Source organism: Rhodnius prolixus, unplaced genomic scaffold (assembly GCF_049639745.1).
Source record: "Rhodnius prolixus isolate KJV_2025 unplaced genomic scaffold, Rpr scaffold_10, whole genome shotgun sequence".
In the NCBI taxonomy this organism is placed as follows: domain Eukaryota; kingdom Metazoa; phylum Arthropoda; class Insecta; order Hemiptera; family Reduviidae; genus Rhodnius; species Rhodnius prolixus.
Window position 1 is genome coordinate 22,005,778 of NW_027411615.1, and position 17,185 is coordinate 22,022,962.

General features: G+C 29.4%; 3 protein-coding genes across 4 annotated transcripts; 2 read left to right on the forward strand and 1 right to left on the reverse strand.

Moving 5' to 3' along the window:
* The first annotated feature begins 221 nt into the window (after positions 1–221).
* On the forward strand, positions 222–2,934 carry CCDC53 (Coiled-coil domain containing 53). The gene is made up of 4 exons (XM_074133738.1): positions 222–542; positions 611–775; positions 845–955; positions 2,616–2,934. The coding sequence occupies exons 1-4, from the start codon at positions 456–458 to the stop codon at positions 2,760–2,762; spliced, it is 510 nt and encodes a 169-aa protein (XP_073989839.1). The 5' UTR covers positions 222–455; the 3' UTR covers positions 2,763–2,934.
* A 185-nt stretch (positions 2,935–3,119) lies between these two features.
* Positions 3,120–5,799, reverse strand: RpL36A (ribosomal protein L36A). Its single transcript, XM_074133740.1, has 4 exons — positions 5,652–5,799; positions 5,333–5,506; positions 5,112–5,228; positions 3,120–3,210 (listed from the first exon to the last, which is right to left on the reverse strand). Exons 1-4 carry the CDS (start codon positions 5,652–5,654, stop codon positions 3,190–3,192), a joined length of 315 nt encoding a protein of 104 aa, XP_073989841.1. The 5' UTR covers positions 5,655–5,799; the 3' UTR covers positions 3,120–3,189.
* Positions 5,751–9,277, forward strand: LOC141457166 (ubiquitin thioesterase otubain-like). 2 transcript variants are annotated; one of them, XM_074133737.1, is made up of 7 exons: positions 5,830–5,889; positions 5,962–6,026; positions 6,677–6,813; positions 6,882–6,934; positions 7,020–7,234; positions 8,312–8,597; positions 8,969–9,277. In XM_074133737.1, the coding sequence occupies exons 3-7, from the start codon at positions 6,774–6,776 to the stop codon at positions 9,194–9,196; spliced, it is 822 nt and encodes a 273-aa protein (XP_073989838.1). In that variant the 5' UTR covers positions 5,830–5,889; positions 5,962–6,026; positions 6,677–6,773; the 3' UTR covers positions 9,197–9,277. The 2 variants fall into 2 exon arrangements, with proteins under 2 accessions (XP_073989837.1, XP_073989838.1); XM_074133736.1 differs by lacking the exon at positions 5,962–6,026 and having other exon boundaries at positions 5,751–5,889.
* The last annotated feature ends 7,908 nt before the right edge of the window (positions 9,278–17,185 follow it).

The following is a 17,185-nucleotide window of genomic DNA, read 5'->3' on the forward strand; positions in this document are numbered from 1 at the left end:
ACATATGTATGTATTTAATTTGTATATTAAAAACAGGTATATTTGAGACTTCACGTTTGATCGTACTGTATCTGTTACAAATTTAAAGCAATGCAGACGAAATTAAAAACGGAAAACAAAATTTAAAAAACGATGCTGAGGAAGGAATTGATTTCTTGGGATAATTTCTTGTTATCACTGAAATATTGATAATAGCGAAAGTCGTATCTCCCACCAATCTAATAAGGTAAGGTTTCATCTAGGTTATTCTCATCCGCTCTAGAGTTAACAGGACAGTTTCGTTTGTCCAAATTAAGATTTGGAACATATTAATGGAATTATTATTGACAAATTGTCACGAACTGAATGGATTTAACGTTTAAAGAGTCAGTTGTTTTTAGGCTTATATCTGTAGATTGCTGTTTACAGAAGGGAATTTCTATTTATCACAACAGTGAGGATCATAGTTTTAAGTAATGGCAACAAATTATCCTGAAGTTAAAGTTGATTCACAAATAGATGATATGTTGAAAGCAATCAGTGATAATCTTGATTTGACAGAGGTCAGTATTCAAAAATATGATAAAAGTAGAGTTTTTAATTTATTTTTTACATTATTGTTTGTTCTTAGGCACCACCAATAAATCAAAAACGACTAGTGACATTCTTCAATCATTTCGTTATAACAATGGTGGATTTCTTAAATTCATTTTCACAATCTTGTTCTTATAGGCTGTTTAAATTTGAACAAAAAATTAATAAGATTGAGGCAGAATTGTGCTTGCTTGAGTCAAAAGTGAGTATATGTATCTATTGTTTGCCAAAACAAAAGAGAAATGGTTAGTACATTTGGATTTTGTTTTAGCTTAATTCAATTCCTGAATTGGCTGACATGAAAAGTGAAGCAGCTGTTTCAACCAACAAAGAATCTGATGTGATATCTGCATCTTCTGTACCTTCGCAGGACAGTCCTAATGTACGTTTAAATACTTTATTCGAACACCTTTATAGTTTAATTCTTAACGTAAACAAAAATCACACCCACCACTGATAATTTCGGAATATTTCTTCATGATGATCATAAAATATAAGAGCTTTATTATTCATTTTTCCTTTTAATGGAGCATATAGGTTTGCTTAGATATACATTTAGTAGTTTTAATTTCTTGTTAGGATTTTGATAAACCATTACTAGAAGTGCTTACATGTTCAGAAGATCTTTTTTGTGACCAAAACATGTAGTATGAACTCAATTTAAGTTTTTCTAGCTTTAAATTCAATCGAAGACAACCCTGTAATCGAACCCAGCAGCACAATAAATGTCAAGCCCGCCTGAATCCGTTCAGCCATCTATATCTTTTTCAATCAAAATACCATTTGACAAAAATTTGAATCCAAAAAATTAATCATATTGACCTCAAACTTCAAACAATTGGCTCATGTGAATATGTGTTATTAGGAATGTAATTAGAATAACAGGTTCTTGCCCAAGGTACGAAGGATGAAGCCATCCTGCAAATGAGTATTTTTTTTTAAGTGAGTCTTGTGGATCAAGGCCGAATAAAACCCCTTAGACCTATCAAAATTGGCTAAAGAATTTGTGAAGGTTTTTATTTTGAGTGTGCACACTACAACTATGTTAAGATCTAATAATTCAGACATCTTTAAAATGGCTATATCATGTGGAGATCTGTAGTTACATTTCTTATTAATCTACAAAAGCTTAAGTATTAAAGAAAAAGAGGTTCTGATTTATTATCAAGATGTCTAAAGCTGGTTTATCATCTTATTCACGATAGGTTCACTTAACGCTTCTGTCAAATCCCAGAAATATTGTACGAATGTTCAGTTACGTTTGTTAACAGGCGCACCAGTCACACTCAGTACGCTCAAGGTATTTGAGAGCAGCTATTATCTTATAGAAAATTGCCGGAGCTTCAGCGGACTTGAGTGTCAGTTGATTGTTAGTGTGTAAACACTATCAATTTGGATTTTCTTGATTCTGAAATGTTCTTTAAAATATTTTCTAACTAAAAATTTACTCTTGTCACTCACTAGTTTTTCTCAGCTTATTAATTATTTTAATAACACACTTGGGAATCTGAGTGATTTATTTTGTTAGAAAATGTGACAATTTTTACATAACAGTCAATTTCTTGAATTGGGTTAGTGATTTTCGAAAAGTTGTTTTGTCCTCCGATGAGTGCTTCTATTTTTCAATCTACATTTTTTTTTCAAGGAATGCCTTGAAGAATTCAAAAGATTACATCTTAGAAAAGATTGTTCACTCAAGTAGGTTCAAGGTCAAGTTCATTCAAGTGTCCCTGCAAAGTCGCAGATCTACATATCAAGTAGCCTCTCTTCTGGGACCTGGCTCCTGAATGTGTCGCATCATCTCAAAGCTGGCACAAATAGGATCTTTTATTATATTTAATATTAATAAAGGTGCGAGCTCTGGCCGAGATTGACTTGTTATTCAGACTGATGTGGGTTTTGTGTACTGAAATTTAATTCTTTGACATATCACTTGCTGTTCTGTTCTGATTCTTAGTAGTAGGAATTAAAAAGAACCTTGTTCCCCTCAATACACAATGTAAAAATTGTAATAAGGTTCTTAACTTCTTTTTTTTTTTCAGGAATCAGAAGAAACTAAAGTGAGAGAAGAGACTGTCTTAGATCCACGTATTGCAAAGTACCAAAAAATGGTACAGGTTGGTGTCCCTTTGGAAGCAGTTAAAGCAAAAATGCGTTTGGAAGGAATAGACACAGATCTGCTTAAATAAAGTTATAATGGGTGTCTTGGCACTTATTTGTTCTCAGTATTATTTTGATATCCAACTATGAAGTTGCTCCTTTCAAATGTTATCAAATTTATTTTTTTATCTGTTTAAACAAAAAAGTTGCCTTCTTTTCCGTTATGATTGTTAAATTTTATTAAAACATTTTTATTTAATATTTTTTGTTGTTTTTCTTGAATTTTACCAATTTTTTGTACAAAATAAAAAATTTCTGCTACTTTGCGTAAATTTATGTAAATTAACAGTGTTTTATGAGTGAGGTATATTACATAGTTCTCTACTTCACAAAATGAATTTAATTTACTGTGATTTTCTTTAGGAATTGAAATAAATCAATAAAAGTAAAACTTATAATAGTTTTATTTTTCAGGAAGTTTTATGTACAAAAAAACCAATTTTACTTTATCAAAAATTAAAACTGGATCATTTGGCCCTGAAACAATAAAAAAAAAAATTAATTACTTCTTATAGGAATTATTCAATGAATGATAGAATTAGACATTTTTCCATAAAGCCAAATCTATTGTTTGTCCTATTCAATACATTCTGGGAATAAGCGACCACCCAGTAGTAGTTTATCATGATGTAATTTCTTTTTTTGGTCTAACGATTAGTTGTATGGATTAACTAATGCTCTATCCAATTAAATTAAGAGATTTTGCAGATAGCAGTTAAATCCAAAATTATTGTAGCACAGTTTTATAATCGCAGGCTATAACGATTTAAACCTCACGACTGATCAACCTGTGCATAAAATATTACGGTGATTAATTTATTTATTTACTTTTTATGTAATTTATCAATTAGATTTGAGCTTGTGTTAGCCTTACACCTTTCTATGTCCCTCTAAAAGAGTGTAGATACCCATAAACTGTGCCTAAAATGCCGTACGATATCCTTGAGCTCTAAATTTCACAAGCATCTTCTGAAGAGCAAGGTTCTCCCGAAAACATTGAAACTATTAGAGCAAAACGGGGCAGTGCCCCAAATATTTTTCCTATCCATTGAAAATTTTGACTTTTATTTATATTTTATAACATTCCATCATTCAATCATGTTTATTGTATAAAAATAATTTGTATGGATTAACAGTATTTTCCAAATTAGCTTATTTTGCAGTCGGCCGTCAGTCCAAATTATTTTAGCACAGTTTTATAATCGCAGGCTATTAAAATTGCAACCTAACGACTGATCAATCTGTGCATGAAATGTCTGTAAATCCAATAGAAATTTACTGATTTAACATTAAACTCTCACGTAACATTGCACACATCACCAAACCGAACCCTCGGAAATTGTGGTTCTCATTCTTTAAAATAAACTACTCGAAAACATGTATCACCTGCTTTTAGAAGTTTATAGAACACAAATCCAAACTGTCCGATTCTGTGTTTAATTCTATTCCTGATCCGGATTAATTCAATTAACACTGCATTGCCAATCCGGAGTCAATTTGACTCCAAAAACAATAGGAATGGTCTCTGTTTCCCCACATCTCATAGCAACCCCGAAATGCTCTTAGATATGCTATCCCCACTCTTTCACCATTTAATAGTCGTGAGCTGAAGACCATGGAATTCTTAGTTTCTTTTTGCTGATTAGTTTACTTGAATCATAGGAGTCATTTTGATTCCAGATTGGCATTACACGTAAACATATCGGAGTCATTTCAACTCCTGATTGGTAATATAAGTAGATTTTCTGTTATTAACTTGACTCCAGATTATTTCTTAAATGCTAATGTGATAAATTTACATAATTTTCAAAGAAAGTATGAAGACACAAAAAAGCCTCTTTCATTGATTTTATGTCCGAATTGCAGCAAAACTTGTAGCGAATTGAGTCATTTCCGATCCTTGTCAACAGCGCACAGTAATTGAAAAAATAGCGATTGTAATTTCAAAAAATGAAAAATTCCCTGATCAATCAGGGTTCCAGAAAATACTGAAATTACTGCGATCCTAAGTTGAAGTTAATTCCTTCTGCGTGAAATGTTAAAGCCGTGGGCAAAATTTGTTTTTTCGTTCTTAATTCCTATTCTTTCTCATCCTTTAATGCAAATTTCATTATTAAAATTGAAATCAATATAAAAAAAGATAAAAATAAATTATGGAGTCAATAAGACTCCACATTGGCAATAACTGTCTAAATTCGAGCATTGGCAATGCAGTGTTAATTTCTAAGGAAGATATAAAGATTGCTACTATAATTCAATGATGATTAGATTATCAAAATGCTTCAGTTGCACTAATTGATAATTACGCGAAGATTTTATGAATTTATGAACCATCATTTGATGAACTGCTACATAAAATCAAAACTTTTTTCATTTACCTTTCGTTTCTTGTCACCCCCCAATTCAAAGTGTTTGCATCTTTTGAGTGGGACTTGCTTGCGGTATTTGCAATCAGAACATTCCATTCTAAGCACTATTTTCTTTGTGGTTTTAGCCTGTACAATTAAAAATCTTTTTTGAGTGAAAAGATCATAAAATATTTTATAGGTCTACAACAACAATTAAATAAGAAACAATTAGTGGAAATAAAACTATGTACCTTTTTTCTAAAAATTGGCTTTGTTTGTCCACCATAACCTTGTTGTTTACGATTGTATCTCCTTCTTCCCTGGGCAGCATGCCTTTCTTTAGATTTTTTGTACTGTGTGACTTTATGCAATTTGTGCACTTTGCACTTCTTACAAAATGTTTTCCTTTGCTTAGGTACATTAACCTAAAACGTAAAAAAAGACTAAGCGGTTTAATTAAAATAAATTCATATAGAAAATAAAAATATTGCTACTCTAAACAAAATATTCCTAATAATTAAATTAAAATAGGTCTACATAATTAGGATGATTGTAGATAATATACTATACCATTGTCGGATTGACTCTTCATACAGTTACATACAGGAAAATGTGTAGGTTGTGGTCACACAGAAGACAAGTAATCAATGCTGACTAGATTATAAAAATGTTTCAGCTGTACTTAAATCAATCAAAGGGTCAAACTATACCGTAGAATTGAATTTTCCATGTCTTTTGTTAGTAATATTTAATTTAATTACGTAAATTACAATAAAAAAAACTAGTTTGATAGATTGCATTTGCAATGGTAAGTATATCGTGTTCATGAACACTCTCATTTTTAAATTTAAAAATATAGTTTAATGTTTGCACGATTAAGGTTCTCGTACATTAATCATTCAAAGAAGAAAAGATTTTAAAGGAAATATTGCACGCGAACGAGAGGTAAATAACTAGCTATTGAATTTTGCAATTTTGTCACCTTTCTAATAAGTTTTGATGTATAAAAAAAGACAAGTTTAACTGCAGTTTTAATAAGTACCTCTCCTATGTAGGAGAAAATAAAGTACTAGCTAGAAATGTATTTAATTTACAAAACTAATCTTTCTGTTTACCGGAATATGTATGATAGAAACGACGTAAAGGTCTTAGATTTCAATAAAGTAATAACCTACTGTTCCAAAGTAATTTGAGTTAAAATAATCACATAGAATGTAAATTTTTCTTTAAAACTATTACATGCAATTAGGGTTATATGTATCACAAGTATTTTAGTTCTTTTAAAATATTTTAATTTGAAAAGCCAAATTGAAAGGATGAATTAAATGCCAGGATTTTTCTGTAAATACTTGTTCGACCACTACAAGAAGTGCCGCTATGCGATCTAAGATTCAAGTAGCTAGAATAAATCACATGCTGTATTTTCAATTAATTTAATTATTATTTATCCCCAAAAATAGGAATTCTTCACTTTGAAAAATGCTTTAGAATTATAAATTAATTTAACAAAATATTTATTTACGTTGCCAATTATGTAATGAATAATATTTTGATCCTCAGTAACCTTCCCAATTTGTTTTTTGTTGTGTTTGTAGGGTTACATATTCATTTCTGTTAGTTAATAAATATTGTTTCTGAATGAGATCCGAAGGCAGTGTTTATTGATACGATTTACAAAATTAGATTTAGAAAATGAGTGAAGAAGTTGTAAATGAACTAAATACAGAATCAAGTAAGTATTTTCTGGCATTATTTCTCTTTTATGTATACTTTGATAGGGAAAAAGCAGTATTATTTCAGACGCATCACATGACGAACTCATTATACAGCAGCATAGGGAAATCGAAAGAGAAGTAAGTCTTTAAAATTTCTAAAAAACTAATCAGTTGGATATTATATTCGCGTATTTATATTATTTAAAACTTTCTTTTTTTTTAGATTTCTGACAGAATTCAATTAGTTGGACCAAAGGAAAGTTTAAGCACTTTGGAAAGTGAATACAAAAATGATGAAATATATCGTAGAAAAGTTCAAAATCTTTATGGTAAATATGAAAGCATTAGGCGAACAAGACCAGATGGGAATTGTTTTTTTCGTGCTTTTGGTTTTGCGTATTTAGAACAACTTATCAACAAAAAAGATGAATACGAAAGGTGTGTATCTGAATCAACTCTTATTGACAAATTATTTGTTAAAACGGTATCCACATATAAGGATCTTGCAAAAACTGACACCCGTTTGATAATTTTGCGCCCATGTTTGTGTCTTTGTTTTTATATAGTTTATACAGAGAGTTTCATCTCGAATACATAAACAATTATTAAATAACGAATAGATAATTCATATTGACGCTACATTCTGTAATCATACTCATGTACAAGCCACTTGGGTTGACGGGATCATATTTTGTTAATACTTACGTTGTGGCCTCAGTGCATGATCTATTTCTTGAAATCTTTCAGAAAAGGTCACAAAATATATTCAGTTGTTCCAGATAAATGTATGTAGTTATATTATACAGGAGATTCAGTGTTAACTTAATGCAGTGGCAAGAATTCGGTTGGAATAAGGTATCCGAACCTATGTTTTTTCTAAAGCAGTGTTCAGCAAGCAATTCATGAGAGATAACTACATCTGGAAAAAAGTTATATCCAAACTTGTCAGAAACGGTCAAGTTCTAGAATTAAATAGTAAAAGTTTTCTGGTGTGACTGAAACGTTGAAAAGTTACTTGCTATGGATGTCCGGTAAATTATTTGTTCAACACATAAAGTAGAATAATTTTAAGTTCTGGCCTAGTTAGCATTAATCAATTACTTACACTCGTACTTTACTGCATTAAGAACCTTCTTACATATTACGGACCTTTTTGAATTGGAAAGAAATTGGTTTGAATTTAGAAAATGTCCCCTTGATTTTCTTTTAAAAGTGCGATTTCTGTACACATTTGTGATAGCCATACTAGTACGAAAGTACTTTTTGACTTCTCCACACTCATAAAGGAAGCTACGACATTAATTTTGCTTCTGAATAGCTTTTTTTATTTTGAAAATTTTAAAATTAGGAATTCCTTTTATTAAAGGACCGTTATGAACAATGGCGCACGACGGAACTTATCGAACTCCCACTGTTAACAAGAATTGTCTGTAACAGAGTAATAATTGCATTTAATGAAGTATCAAGAAATATTTAATCACGATTTATAATTTAAAAGCGTATCAATTTCTTCAGTTTTAGAGAATTGGCAAAAAAGAGCAAAGATAAATTAATTGCTCTTAGTTTTCCACAGTTTACACTAGAAGATTTTCATGATGTATTTATGGAAGTTGTTACTGTGGTTGGTCGAGGTGGTAATGAAGCTAATGAACAATTGTATAAGATGTTCAATGAACAAGGTTACAGTGATTACGTTGTAGTTTATCTAAGATTAATAGCTTCTGCCCATCTTCAAGAAAAACAAGATTTTTACAGTAACTTTATTGAAGGAAATCGTACTGTAGTGGATTTTTGCCATCAGGTTTGTGTTTTAGTTTTATTTTTAATTTAGTTTGACCGCTTTAATTTCAGAAGTATTTTTTCCTTATACTCAGTGCTCACTTTCGTAGATAGGTCCAAATGATCTCTTTAAAACTTTTTTTTTTAAAGGGGGCTTACTGTAGTTTTTTATGAATTCATCTTCAATCAAAGTATTGCCAAATAGCAAATCATGTTAAGCGCATAAGACCTGACTTAGTCTTAAAAAAAAAGAAAAAAGCAAACTAGTTTACTGAACTACCAATCCAAACAAAATGTTTCAATAATTAATATGCAAGATAAATACTCTTCATGTACCTTCTTATGAACTCATAACAATAACTTCATATTCCAAAATTTTATTTTATTTTGCAGGAAGTAGAACCAATGTATAAAGAAAGTGATCATATACATATTATCGCATTGAGTTCAGCATTAAATGTGGGTGTACGAGTAAAATATATGGATCGAGGTGAAGCAAGTGAAGTAATGGCACATGATTTCCCTGAAGATGTCGCTTCGTCAACGGCTAACATAGATGTACACTTGCTGTATAGACCAGGGCATTATGATATTCTATATCCAACAATGCCAAATACTTGAGATACAAAACAGCCTCTCTTGCTGAGCAAGAGTAATGTAAGCAATTATTCGTATAAATAAAGTCAATATCATTACTTTTAACCTGATTATAATTCTGTATAACTTCATTTTACTAAAAAAATAAAATAAATAAAAGACTGTTTGCTTACAATTATTGTAATGTAACAGGTCTCTTGTTTCAATGAAGCAGTCTTCATTAAATGAATTTTGAAAGATATTTTTCTTTCCTTTTGATTTTAAATATTAATTTTGGTTTAATAATTACTATAAGATTGTCACTTTGAACGCATATCAGAGCAAGAAAATACTGCTATTTGATGCGACATTTCCGTAACTTGAAAGCAGAATTCTACTTTTGTCTTTCATTGTGTTGTTGATTTTTCAAAGAATTTGCGGATCAGTGTATACTTTTTTGTTTCAAATTGAACTTAGTGCTCCTGTTTTCTATTAAATTATGGTAATACTGTTACCTGTGGTACTGTGATTAAATTAAGTATCAAAAAGGGTGTGACGTAATAAGCACAAACAAAAAAATCTACATTGAGTTTGGGAAGGGGAATGTGGTGTTAAACTCAACTCTGGCAGTGCTTTTTTTTTTTTTTTTTTTTTTTTTTTTTTTTTTTTTTTTTTTTTTTTTTTTTTTTTAAGGACTCACTGTTAGTAAAATGTAAGTCCGGAAAACCGTAAGGATGTTTAAAATTATATTTTTATATCTTCAGCAATAATTAAAGTTAAAAAAAGGGAATTGGAATATTAATTATTCTATTGAGATAATTGTGATATAACATAATTTTGCTAGCGGAGAAAGTGTTTCTACGATCTACCAAAAAACACAAGAAAAAACAAAAACACAAACAAACAAATTCGGCTAAAATATCTGGTCAGTTCGGAAAACAACCAAATTATTAAGCTTCAAGAGAAAAATCTCTTTGTGCCTAAGCACCCATACATTGATTGTAGGTATTTAGCAAATGGTTACCGTTGATATATTTAGATAATGCAAGTATTGTTTTTATGCAATGAATTTTTAGTTCGTGTCTGTTGTTATTTTTGTTCGCATTGCACTTGGAAACCTGATAAAATAGTACAGACCATGTTGCTCTGAAGCTGTCTAACAAACTGAGTGTTTTCATTAGGATTCTTCTTGAATCTTGAATTTAATATAACTTGTAAGTGAATACCTGGTGTGAACACTCACACAATTTTAAATTTTCTTCAGACTCCGAATTACATTCATCATCAATACTTACTAATATTCCTAAACAAAAACTAGCAGTTCAAAAAGTAAAGAATAAGGGTTACTAAGCGACAAAATGTTCGCAAATCAGCAAGTATCCACATTTCATTCATATTTTAGATCGTAATTTCAATAATGTAGAAACGTTCGAAAAAGCATGTGTTTAATTGACATTTTTTATTACAATTGATAATATTTAAGTAATTTTACTGCATTAATTTTTTTTAGAATTTATTAGATGTCACAGACCCTTATGATAGCTATTTTCATGTACAAAATATTTGTTCAGTAAAGAATAAGTCCATACATTACAGCGAACTGGCATTCTACCGGACCAACCACCCCCTCCCCCAAAAATGCCCTTAATCGAAGTATTCCAGAAAAATGTTTCGAATAAAAGTTATAGAGCTATTTGTGGGCTGTAATTATACCAAGTTTGAAGAAAATCCAAGAAGCGGTTTTTTAAAAAAAGTTAAAAAAGTGAAAAATCTATTCAGTAAAGTGGTATTTCCGGTAGACCTATTTTGACCAAAAATTAATTGTCGCTTCCGGTGGTGGCACCTGAATGAAATATCAAATTTGAAGTTTCTGCGATTATCCGTTCCCGAGATATAGCGGATAAACTCGCTACAGAGCAGTAAAGTCAGTATAAACCTATGCCATCAAAGACCGATGGGTTAGAGAACCGTGAATTTCAGGAATTACTGGATCTCTAACCCATCCAGCCTTAGCCGTGATTTTTAATATCATATTTTCTCTCTCTTCTCTCTAACAAGCCGAATGCGATCGGTTTTTGTCGTCAATATTCGGCTCAGTTGACCATGATTATTAATTTAATTTCCAATTTAATTTTTAACTTCTAATATGCACACTCACACGACATTCTCTTACCAATACCTATATAGCTGAGTTTTCTTAAAAACTAGAATTTTTACCGAATAATAGTTACTTTAAATTACACAATACATTCTAATGGAACTATTTTAGGAAATATCTAATGAGCACACTCACACGAGTTTCTCTTGCCACCATCTTTATAGCTGGGTTTTCTTAAAAACTAGAATTTTTCCCGAATAGTAGTTTCTTTAAATTACACAATACATTCTAATGGAACTATTTTAGGAAATATCTTATGAGCACACTCACACGACTTTCTCTTTCCACTACCTATATAGCTGGGTTTTCTTAAAAACTATAATTTTTACCGATTTTTACTTAAAAAACTCATAATTGGCAAATTAGAGGACAGCATCCCTGTTCCCCTCCATTTCAGAAGTGCCTTTCTTATCAAGATTTTTCAAGAAAACAAGATCTCGTATGCTCTGGATAATCCAAACTTAACAATAAAATCGGTTATATCTTCCATCTTGTCATTCTATTAAAATATTCCATGCGGTTCTCATTTTAAACAAAAAGTAATCGAGTAATTTAAATCTGTTGCACAAGTCAGGTCACATTAACCTGTCTTGTTAATTCCGGAGTACTTTAGAAATTCACAGCACTTTTTCGCATAGTTTGTGTGTTGAATCAAGAGATTGTGTTTCTCTCAATTAATTTTTGTCTACTAGTATTGGTTAACCTTGATAGAAGGCGGACCACTTTTCACGATCAGGTTGACGATTTTTTAGTAATATTTTTAATATTTATATACTTTTTTATTCTTGCGAAGTACCATATTCCTTCCGTACTCATTTAAAATGTATCTAATGCAAAAAGTTTCGTTGTTATAGGGCTACGTAACTATTTCTTGCTTTTATAGAATATATGTATTACGTTCTTTGAAACAAAAAAGTTTTTTGGTACCTGCAATTTCAGGAAACTTAAATAATTTTTTTTTTCTTATTTGAAGAGTATGGAGGGGGAAAAATTGAAAATATACTCCGTACTTTTAAGATAAGATGCTACAAAATGTAAATAATTTTAATCGTGTTAAATGTCTTTGTTTACTGAAAGTTTTGAAAAAATTTTAGTATTTTGCAACATGTTCTGAAATGTCAGATATTATTTTCACTTATCCGTAATTTAAAAAAAAGAAGAAATAATCAAAGAATCTGTTTCAAAGGCCTTTAATGTTTGTATTTTTTAATGCATTTGTTTTCTTTAATTCTTAAAATATTCTTTATTCTGCATTTTAATGTATTAAGCAAGTTTTTTTAGGTGATATCATTTATAATTTTGGATTTTAATAAAATAATGGTAAGTCGCTTTACGATTTTATCCATTTGGTTTTGTGATTTGCAGTTACTTTTTGTAGATTGTCTTCGTTTCATACATTAACAATTAAATCTATTGTGACTATTGTGTACTTTTTAACAACTAATTAGGGACTTATTTTGTGAAATCTGTGTGATCTTAATGAACCTGATAATTAATTTATTGTTTATACTTATCTTTGTTTTTCTTATTAAGGATTTTTTTTTTTTTTAACGAAAAATTCTACATACGCAAGATTTTTTCGATATTTTGTTTCTTCAGACTAGTTTTGTAACTTGAAATTAGTATTGTTCTTCCAAAATAACATCAGTTGTGAGTTAACATTTTTGTATCAATATTTACTTCACCAAAAAATTTTATTTGGTATATTAATGCATTACGTTCTGGAAAGTTGCTATTGAAATGTTCATCATTGCTCCATAAACTAAAATAGTTTTGGTTTGTACTAGTATATGAATTGCGTTAATTTTACTACAGTGATAATAATGAAACAAATAAATCTAACATAATTTAATTAATATAAAGCAGAGGAGCAAGAATTCTGTTTCATACGCAGAAATTGAAAAATAAAGAGAAGATATATAATATACATATAATGTTAGTAAATCAATATTTATGTATGCTAAAAATGTACACATTTTACAATTTTATACAAAGTAAAACTTGAAAATATAAAAATTAGCTTATTAATGCAATGTAAATTATAGATTAGATCAGTACTACAAAAATATATCATTGCACGATTTTTACAAAAAATAAAAAATAGTAAATATAAGATTACAATTCTATATTTAAAAAAAAAAATGTTTAATGTGACGTCTTATGAAATAATTTTGTTTTTATTTCATTGCAATTTCAATAGTATTCACAAAAAAAAAGGTACTGCTTTAAACAACATTACTTTTTTCCACGTTCTATATTTATCAAAGATAATTCTTTAAATATAGAATATATTTTTTTGGATACATTATTATTATTTTTATTGATAGGTTAGGTGGCCATATTTAAGGTTTTAAGTATCGAGAAAAGATTTTGATATCAATTGTTCCATTATTCACTTGTTAGATTGTGGTTAATTCTGGGGTGTTTTATGTTACTCTAAAGTCCTCGGGACTCCATTGTTCTATTTTGGATTTTCATCTATTTAACAAACACACTCACACACTATAATATACATACATAGAACACATTTATATTTATTTTCGAAGGCAGATGTTTGGTGTAGTGGTCACGAACATGTATTTGTAATTGGGAGATCCTCAGTTCGAATCTCACGTTGTAGGTACAATAGGCAAAAAAAGTATTTGCACACCCTGTTATTTTAAGTTTTCATATAAAAAAAAATTCGCTTTTTTACCCAAATTACGTTTATTTAACTTCTTATAATATATTCATATGTCCCCCCCAAAAAATAAACCTTTCTACTGTATAACCACAAAATAAAAGGATTTTTTTGTATTATTCTTTCAGTTATATTTTATCATTTCCATTTTCTTTGTGGACGTGTGAAAAAAACTGATTGAATTTTATAGTGTGTGAGTGAAGAGGCCTAAAAATTTGATCAGCAATTAATATTTTCATAAACTAAAGAACCTAAGTTTTAGGATATATAAACCGAACTTCTATGCAAAAATTATGATTTTTAATTACGACTAATATTGCATGAGTAAAATTTGAGGTACACATTTTATCATGTAAATTACTGTAAAGCTGCTAGAAGTACTTGATGAAATTATAATTATAGAGATAAAATTATTATGTTACATGTATATTTTTATAAATGGCGAAATTTAAATATTTCTAAATTTATTTTAGAATTTATTATTATTTGTATCTATGCTGGTGTACGTCTGATATATATTTTTGTGGAACTCAAGTCATTTTCTTCCGTAGTTCTGAAAAAAATAACATTTAAATTGTGCATGAAGATAATAAAAATAATTAGGCTAAAATAAGTTTAGAAGATCGTACAGGAAATTTTTAGAAAAACTTCCTTTATATTCTTTCCTTCATAACTTTTTTGTGAATCTCTGAACTGAAAAAAATTGTTTTGCATTAAAAAAAAAAACACTTTGGGAAGATAACATAATTAATTAATAAGTAATTTAAATTATTAATGAAAACATGTTGGTTTATGTTTCATTGAAAGCGAAAAGTTGGTGGTAAGAAGTTAAAATTAAAGTTTAGAGATCGATTAAAGTTTACAGCTATTAACTTTATTAAGAAGACGAAATAAAAGAAAAATTTAGAGACCATACAGAGTGTATCTTTTAAAAAATCTCATTACGATATTGTTTAAAATAAAAAATAACCTTGGTTCGATATTAAAAAGTTCGTTTTGCGTATGAATAATTTTTTCAAAGTTTTTATTAGCAATTAATTTTTTTTTTTGTATTTAAGGCGCATCTACAACTGAGGTTATGGGCGCCCAGAGCTTTTTTTCATTGGACAGTGTGATCTCGTTACAGACAACACTGTCCATCACCAGACAGTGAGCTGTAAGAAGCTTGTAGAAAGAGAAAATCTAAGGGCCAGCAGCTGGATTCGAACCCGTGAACTTCGCGTTGGAATCCAGTATTCGCTAACAACTCAGCTAATCTCTTACCTAATTAGTTAACCGTTATTATTTTATTTGATTACAAGTTATAATGAATATTTTAAGCAAATGGTGTAGAGCTAATTTCGGTGTTAGTTTCGATCAAGTGGCAAAAAAAAAAAAAATGAATAAGTCCATCAAATGGTTAGTGGATCAAAACATTAGTTTTTTAACCGGGTCAATGCATTAGAAAGCTGAATAAAAAGATGCTCTTCAGCATATCCATCTTCATGTTTTTGAGTATGTTCCGTTACCACTTTAGCCATTATGAAAATCTATGTGAGAAAATTTACGGTTGCTTTGAATGAATTCTGTTTCTATAGTTTTTGTGGTACTAACCATTTCTGATGAATTATCTTGGCATTCATTTATAATAATTTCTCTTTTCTTTTTAAGTTAACCAACCACAAAAGTGCGAAAAATCACATAATAAAGAAACAACTATTCTGTAAAATTAATTAAATATTTATATTTATGCCACGTCATTATTTAAATTTAAGAAGCACATGAAAGCAATGGATTTTCAGAATCCATAAATTATTTTGTGTTCTTATTTATGTTATGTTTTACGTCCTTATCATCTCATTATATTAATGTAGTGTAATATTTTATTAACTTTCTTATATTCTTTCTCAATTGCATATATTTCATATTATTTTGTTATTCCTTATATTTAATAAGTGTACCTGAGACCTCTATTGAGTGTAAACTGTATTATGTTTTAAGGTTTTAGGTTTGAAATTATGATTATTATTTAGTACTTAATTTACTTTGGCTTTTTACTTTACAGTAATATTTGATTACTTGGCCAGGTGTTACAGATAAGATAATTATTATTAATTATTACTTTTAAATAACAATAACATTGAAATAAAAAGATGCTCACAGAATTGGAAATAAACAGTAATAAAAGAAGTTGAATTTAAAAAAAAAAAATCTTTTTGGTTACAGAGTTAACATTTTCTTTTTATTTCTTACAAAAATAGTTAAAAATAAAAGAGGATTAGTTGGATGATGTTAGTTTAATAAAAACAGTCATTCACTTTTACACTTTCTTTTATTTCCTTTAAACTTTAACAAACTTTTCAACCAAACCAAAGGCTTTCAAACTGAAATTTAGTTGTCTTTATATAGGAGGCAAGTTTTAATTAAATGAAAAATATGTGTGTTCCTTTCTTATTTCTCCAGTAACTAAAGAACTTAGTTTTTGTTTGCTCCAACTATTTCACATATCGAGACTGCTTTTTTGTAGTTATCCTTTGTTATTTTGGAACCAAGTTAAGACCCACAGAATCTCTTCCAAAATATTCTATGGTATTTTGTGATTCGTTATTAGGGAGGGAAACCTTACACTAAACCCACCTTCTCAATGGAAACTTATCTTGAAAGGTATTTTCTCCTTAAATATTTAAAATTGAAACAAGAATAGATAAGTATTTTAATATTCTTCTGGATAATAGGGCCTATAGTGTCAATTACATTCATTCGATTTATAAATTAACAATTTGGGCGGGTAATATTGTTTTTGTAAACAATTTTGTAAATAATTTTGTAATTGTTGTTACTGACATTCTTTAATAATTATATAAAATTCATTATAAAAAGAAATATATATGTATGTTAGCCGAGTCCCACAAATTGTAAGAAATTAAGATTAAGGCTTCTATTAATAGGGTTAATTACCCAATTCTTTAATACTTAGTCTCCACCTCATCTACCTCGCGGTGTAGAGGTCTTTTCTTTTAATCTGAATTATTTCGGAGATGTGGAGGATTGTCCACAGTCTCCTAGTGCAATGTAGGGGTAGCCTCATTAGGTCTCTTGCCCTGAGCACGTTCAGACTTTTGAAGGCAGTTTCAGCATTCATTACTTTTTATTATATATAAATAAACTAAATAAATATTCTCTATTGATCTATTTCCTGACATTGTGGCCATAAGAG

Excerpts from the sequence above, each read along its gene's own strand:
- CCDC53 (XM_074133738.1), top strand. The coding sequence starts at position 456 with ATGGCAACAAATTATCCTGAAGTTAAAGTTGATTCACAAATAGATGAT. Across the intron at positions 543-610 it reads ATAATCTTGATTTGACAGAG|GCACCACCAATAAATCAAAA; the intron begins GTCAGTATTCAA and ends GTTTGTTCTTAG. Across the intron at positions 956-2,615 it reads CTTCGCAGGACAGTCCTAAT|GAATCAGAAGAAACTAAAGT; the intron begins GTACGTTTAAAT and ends TTTTTTTTTCAG.
- RpL36A (XM_074133740.1), bottom strand. Across the intron at positions 5,229-5,332 it reads AGCCAATTTTTAGAAAAAAG|GCTAAAACCACAAAGAAAAT; the intron begins GTACATAGTTTT and ends TTAATTGTACAG. Across the intron at positions 3,211-5,111 it reads GGGGTGACAAGAAACGAAAG|GGCCAAATGATCCAGTTTTA; the intron begins GTAAATGAAAAA and ends TTATTGTTTCAG.
- LOC141457166 (XM_074133736.1), top strand. The coding sequence starts at position 6,774 with ATGAGTGAAGAAGTTGTAAATGAACTAAATACAGAATCAA. Across the intron at positions 6,935-7,019 it reads ATAGGGAAATCGAAAGAGAA|ATTTCTGACAGAATTCAATT; the intron begins GTAAGTCTTTAA and ends CTTTTTTTTTAG. Across the intron at positions 8,598-8,968 it reads TAGTGGATTTTTGCCATCAG|GAAGTAGAACCAATGTATAA; the intron begins GTTTGTGTTTTA and ends TTTATTTTGCAG.